Below are 6241 nucleotides of genomic sequence, written 5' to 3' on the forward strand. Positions count from 1 at the left end.
AATGTTATTGTGTATGAGTATATGAAAGAAACCGACAGCCTCAAAATTTCAAACAACTCAACTCAATCTATATGATTTTGATTGGGTCAAAAGTTTAGATTGATTTACTTCTTTGTTAAAACACAATTAGAGTTTGATTAGGTTCTTAAACCCACGAGATTGAATCAACACAATCTAACCCACCTGCGATAATATGGGAAAAAAAAACTTTATAAAATAATTCAAATTAACTAATTTTAAATCGCAAACGACACAAACAAAATAATAGTTAGGTTAGATGTTTGGAACTTTTGAATATAGTCGGCTTCTTTAAAAAAAACAAATAAATAAATCACCCTTAATCCTTATGTATATAAGTTAAGTTGCGCAGAGCACTACCTAACAACGCCCGTTGGTTATGAATGATAATTGCAATTTAATATAAGAATTAAACTTACTTTAATGGATTGGCCGGGTTGATAATTTAATAAGAGTTCTTTAAATTATAACCAACTTGAACTATTAGCCTGAATCCATAAAGTTCAATCAATGAACACTTAGTTGTATAATAAATGCATGAATTAACTTAGAAAGAAGGTTAATAATAAGTTTTTGAAATTTCAATTTTTGAATTTTTTTTTTAAAAAAAAATTTAACAAATAGAGTGGAGAGGGTTGAAGATCTCACATTAAAAAAAATTTAAAAACCTCACAAATCTTTATCAAATCTTTATAAATTAGATATGAATTGTGACTCATGGTTTGATCATTACCAATTAATTTTGAGATCACTACAATAAAACTCTCAAACCTAATTGATAATAATCAGAGCATGAATAAAATATATATAATTTACATGAAACCTCATGTAATTTTTTTAAAAAATAGAAAAGTAAGGGAATTATTTATCTAAGATAGCAAAATCTAATCTTCTTTGATAATGACTAATAGAAGTCTATCATTGATAGAGGCTGATCGAAGTATATCAGTGTATATTATTATTATTTTGCTATTTCTGTAAATAGTTTGACATTTTTTCTTTGTGTAAAAAATTTCCTTTTTTTTTTAATATAGTATTATAGTAAATGGGTATTCGGTAAGAAAAAGATCAAATTCAAGAATCAAACGGTGAATCCAAAGAAACACGGGAGTGACATATTTCCCCTATAAAACCTCCAATAAGTTGGCCACTCACTTCATCAAACCAAATATATCTTGTTTTTGGTTAATTAAAGAAAAGAATGGAATCTATTGAGATGAGCCCTAAGGAAACTAGTATTGTTCCTGAAACTGTTAACCAGCCCTTTGAGGTTGGAAAAACCAAGGTTTTTCCTTTTTTTTTTCTTTCTTTTTTCCCTAAAATTAGCTTTTTTCCTATTTTTTTCTCTGTGTCATATCATTCTGTAATTACTTAATTTGTTTAGTTTATGTTACAGGAGTGGCCAAAAGGATCTCTTGAAGAAACAGTGCAAAATATTGTAAAATTATTGCATACGGAGTTAGCTCTCAAGATTAGATCACACGATTTCAAGTCCATAAACCCTCAGAAATTCATCGTTTTTGTTAATGGTAATTTATTTGTTTCTTACATATATAATCATCTAATGAGATATTTAATAAGATTTTTATATTAAATATGTTCTTTTTGTTACAGTTATTGATAAAAAAAAATTTCAATTTAACCCCAATTGTACTATTTTCGTGGATAAGTTAACAAGATAAGATATGACACTCCGTGAATTATGCGGAAAAAAAAAGGAAAATTAGAATTTTCTGAGTAGAAATTGGCTTTACTCTCTTGGAATATTCCAAGAGAGTTTGTTAACAATACCCCAATTTACTTCTAATTAAACTGTATTAATGGAAAGAATTTGCAAGTATTACCCTAAAATAATGAATAAAAGGGCAAATAATTAATGAATTTCCTGTTTGTGGTTAGTGCAGGAAGAGAGGGACTGTCAGTAGAAGAAGTAGTAAGGATGGGAGCCTTGAATGCAATTTTGAAGAGTAGTCTACCAAAGGAGTTTCAATTTTACAATGCAGAGGAAGAGACACAAGAATCAGCTTATAATGACTTCAAGACTTGTTTTCCAAGAGGATTTCCATGGGAAGTTATTGAAGTTTACTCACCTCCTCCTTTGATTGCTTACAAGTTTAGGCATTGGGGTTTCTTTGAAGGTCCTTACAAAGCCTATTCTCCAACTGGTGAATTGGTTCAATTCTATGGCATGGCAACTCTCAAGGTAAAAGCTCAATTCTTCATGGCATTTGGTAGCCATTTGATTTCTTTTCTTTTTCTTTTTTGTCTTTAAAAAATTAAGCCTATAAACACTCCATTTTAACTCTAAATTTTTTGTTTTGTTTCCTTTTTTTAGAAAGAAAGTAGTTTTTGTTTTTGAAATTTAGCTAAAAATCCAACTCTTATACTTAAGAAAGTTGTAAATTATGGTTTGAGATTGGGAGGAATTAGATTTAATTTTCAAATATAAACAACTCAAACGAAATAGTTACCAAACGAGATCTTAATGTTCAGTCTTTTCATCGACTAATCTCATCATCAAATAATGGGCTTTTTTTTTAACAAAAAAAAAAAACAATCATAACAAGCTCATGTACTTTTAATTCTTCAAAAGTATTTTTAAAAGAACATAACCTTAAAAAAAATGGTGTTGAGAGTTGAACCTAATGTTCTTGACCAATTGAGAACTATTTTCAAGAAAACAATTTTTCTCAAGGTAAACATGGCAAGTGATTTATGTTAAAGTCATATTGTGTGTGAAAGAGTATTTAAATTAGAAATAAGCTTAGAAGATTTAATTAAATGATGTCATATTTGGAGACACAGGTAGATTCATCGATGAAGGTTGAAGAAGTTCATATCTACTATGATCCAACAGAGCTATTTGGAGGTCTTTTAAAGGGCAAAAAAAATATTGATTATGAATTATCCAAAACAACTGATTCTTCAGCTGCCTCTGCCTGCCCACTCTTCAATCCTGAGAAGTAGTCCCAATAATAAACAAACAAAAAAAAATTGTAATTAATGGACTGAAATATGTTATATATATTGTGAGCTTCAATTAATTATATGTATTATTCAATAATCTCTCTGCATATACATGAGAAGGGGCAGAGTTGAAGGAGGGGCCTATATATGTGTGTGCATGGCTTCTAGCCATTTTATAGAATATATGTATTATGTTTGATATTTAGTGGTTCAAAATGGGCATTAATAGATTACTTGTGTTTGGGAATACATTCTGTAAATTATTTTCTTTAAAATATGTGTACTGTTAAAAGCGTTGACGAGTCCACGCTAAATTTACTCTAAATCTCACAAACTTTTAAGAGAAGAAACTTGTTCTCTTACAAGACTCAAGAACACACAAGAGAAGAATGTTGTTCTCTTAAAACTCAGTTTCTTTTCAAACTTCAATTTTGCTTCTATTGATTTTGATTCTTTTCTCTTGCATACAAATGAGGAAAATGAACTCTTTATATTGTACTGAAGAGACACTTCCTAAAAGACACAAAAAAATTAAGTACATGTATACATACCATTCATGTACTTGAACTATTACATGTATCTAGAAATGCATGTATCTTGAAATTAGAAATGTATCTAGGAATGTGTTATTCATAGTGTATCTAGCTTATTAATTTCTAACATGCCCCCTTAAGCTAGACTTCCCTAACTCCGAGCTTCTCTTTCATTTTCAAGAATAAGTTTGTCTTTAATGCTTTTGTGAATATGTCTGCAACTTGATCTTGTGTCTTGCAATACTTGATATATACTTCTCCATCTTTGATTAATTCTCTGATGAAATGATACTTGATCTGTATGTGTTTGCTTTTTCCATGTAAAACTAGATTCTTCGAAAGTGAAATAGATGATTTATTGTCACAGAACATGACAGTCCCTTTCTCTTGAGGACACTTAGAACATGACAGTCCCTTTCTCTTAAGGACACTTCAATTCATGTAGTACCTTTCTAAGCCAAAGTGCTTGACAACTAGCTGCAGACAAGACATGTATTCGGCTTCTGTCGTTGATAATGCTACAACATCTTGCTTCTTTGATGCCCACGAAACTGCTTCAGAACCAATATTAAATACATACCCAGAAGTACTTTTGAAATCATCAATATTTCCTCCCAAATCACTATCATTGTAGCCAATAAGAACGTTATCCACATTCCTTTTATAGTGGATTCCATGATCAACAGTTCCAAGAATATATCTAAGAACTCTCTTTCCAACTTCCCAATGACTTCTCTTTGGTGATGCCATAAATATACTCAACAAACTTACTGAAAACATGAGATCAGGTCTAGTTGTAGTTAAATACATTAAACTTCCAACAAGACTTCTATAGATGGTGGGATCAAAAGCTTCACTATCATCATGCTTGCTTAACTTTAAACCCAGTTCCATAGGAGTACTAGCAGGACAAGCATTCTCCATTTTGAACTTTATCAACAAATCTTTTGCATACATCTTTTAGGAAATTGCAATCTCATTATCACCTTGTTTAACTTCAATACCAAGAAAGTAATAAAGTAAACCCATATCAGTCATCTCGAATTCTTTCTTCATGCTCTCGTTGAACTCATCAATCATCATGTTTGAATTTTCCGTAAAGATTAAATAATCAACATATAAACAAATCATCAAGAAATTACCATTTTTGTTTTCTTTGGTGTAGAGAGCATGTTCATATGGACATCTTCTGAAACCATCCTTCAAGAAAAAATCATCGATACATTTGTACCAGGCTCTTGGTGCTTGCTTTAGCATATAATGCTTTCTTCAATCAACACACCTTATTTTCTTCTCCAATTTTAGCATAACCAAGGGGCTACTGAACATAAATTTCGTCCTCTAAATACCCATTTAGAAATGTTGACTTGACATCAATTTGATGAACTTTCTAGTTATTTTTTGTTGCAAGGGCTAACATCAAACGAACAGTTTCCAAGCGAGTTACTGGTGCAAAAGCTTCTTCATAATCCACACCAAACTTTTATTTGTAACCTTTTACTACGAGTCTGGCCTTGTATTTCTGCACTTCTCCATTTTGCTTCAGTTTTGTTCTATAAATCCATTTGACTCCAAGAGCTTTTCTATTCTCTGGTAATTTGACTAACTCTCATGTCTCGTTTCTTCTGATTGCATCAATCTCTTGATCCATTGTATCTTTCAATTTCTCATCTTGAATTGCTTCTTCAAAGTATATAGGATCAACATCTGCAAATAAAACAAAATCAGTATGTTCATCATCTTGTATTCTTCTTGAAGTATTATAGATCTCTTGAATATTTCTTGTCTTCCTTGGAGTAGTTTCTTCATCACGTTGGAGTGTGATGAACAAGGTGAAGTCAGTGGTTGAGTCTCTTCAAGCTCCAAGTCTCGAGCATATTCTTTGCCATTCATATCAACAAGTAATGGATTCTGGTCTTCATTTGGTGCATCCCATAACCAGAATTTTGCTTCATCGAACTTGACATCTCGACTAATAATAACTTTTTTACTTACAGGGTTGTATAATCTGTAAGCCTTGGAGTTCTCACTGTACCCAACAAAAATGCATTTTTCTGATTTATCATCTAGTTTACCTCTTTTCTCATCGGAAATATGAGAGTAAGCAATACACCCAAACACTCTTAGGTGACTAATAGTTGGTTTCAATCAGCTCCATGCTTCTTGAGGAGTAATACCTTGCACACTTTTAGTTGAAGCTCGATTTAGGAGATAAACAACACAAGTTACTACATCTCCCCAAAATTGATCTGGAAGCTTCTTGGCCTTCAACATACTTCTTGCAAGTTCCATTATTATTCTATTTTTCCTCTCTGCAACTCCGTTTTGTTGAAGAGTTCTTCGAATAGTCTTCTGATGCTTAATTCCATTTTCCGTCAAGAAATCTGCAAAGACTATATATTCTCCTCCACGATTCGAACGAAATGCTTTCAATTTCAAGTTACTTTCATTTTCTACCAATGCTTTAAATGTCTTGAAACATTCAAAAGTAGAGCTCTTTTCTTTTAGCCCACGTTTTCCGATTGTAGTCATCAATAAATGTAAGAAAATAATGGTTACCTCCATGTGTAGTGGTTCTCATGGGTCCTCATAAGTCTGTATGGACAAGCTTGAGAGGTTTTGATGCTCTCCAAGAATCTCCAGTCGGAAATGAATTTCGATGATGCTTTTTGAAAACACATGCTTCACAAAGTTGATCTTCCTTTTTAATATTAGGCATTCCT

General features: G+C 31.6%; 1 protein-coding gene and 1 pseudogene across 2 annotated transcripts; one reads left to right on the plus strand and one right to left on the minus strand.

The window, feature by feature from the left end:
• Positions 1 to 1148: 1148 nt before the first annotated feature.
• Positions 1149 to 3234, plus strand: LOC120090033 (pathogen-related protein-like). Of its 2 annotated transcripts, none has more exons than XM_039047523.2 (4): positions 1149 to 1303; positions 1415 to 1547; positions 1923 to 2221; positions 2824 to 3234. In XM_039047523.2, exons 1-4 carry the CDS (start codon positions 1220 to 1222, stop codon positions 2983 to 2985), a joined length of 678 nt encoding a protein of 225 aa, XP_038903451.1. In that variant the 5' UTR covers positions 1149 to 1219; the 3' UTR covers positions 2986 to 3234. The 2 variants fall into 2 exon arrangements, with proteins under 2 accessions (XP_038903451.1, XP_038903459.1); XM_039047531.2 differs by having other exon boundaries at positions 1175 to 1288.
• A 716-nt stretch (positions 3235 to 3950) lies between these two features.
• LOC120079499 (secreted RxLR effector protein 161 pseudogene) lies at positions 3951 to 4442 on the minus strand (annotated as a pseudogene).
• Positions 4443 to 6241: the final 1799 nt, after the last annotated feature.

This window comes from Benincasa hispida, chromosome 1 (assembly GCF_027475165.1).
Source record: "Benincasa hispida cultivar pf3 chromosome 1, pf3_genome.v1.1, whole genome shotgun sequence".
Taxonomy (NCBI): Eukaryota; Viridiplantae; Streptophyta; class Magnoliopsida; order Cucurbitales; family Cucurbitaceae; genus Benincasa; species Benincasa hispida.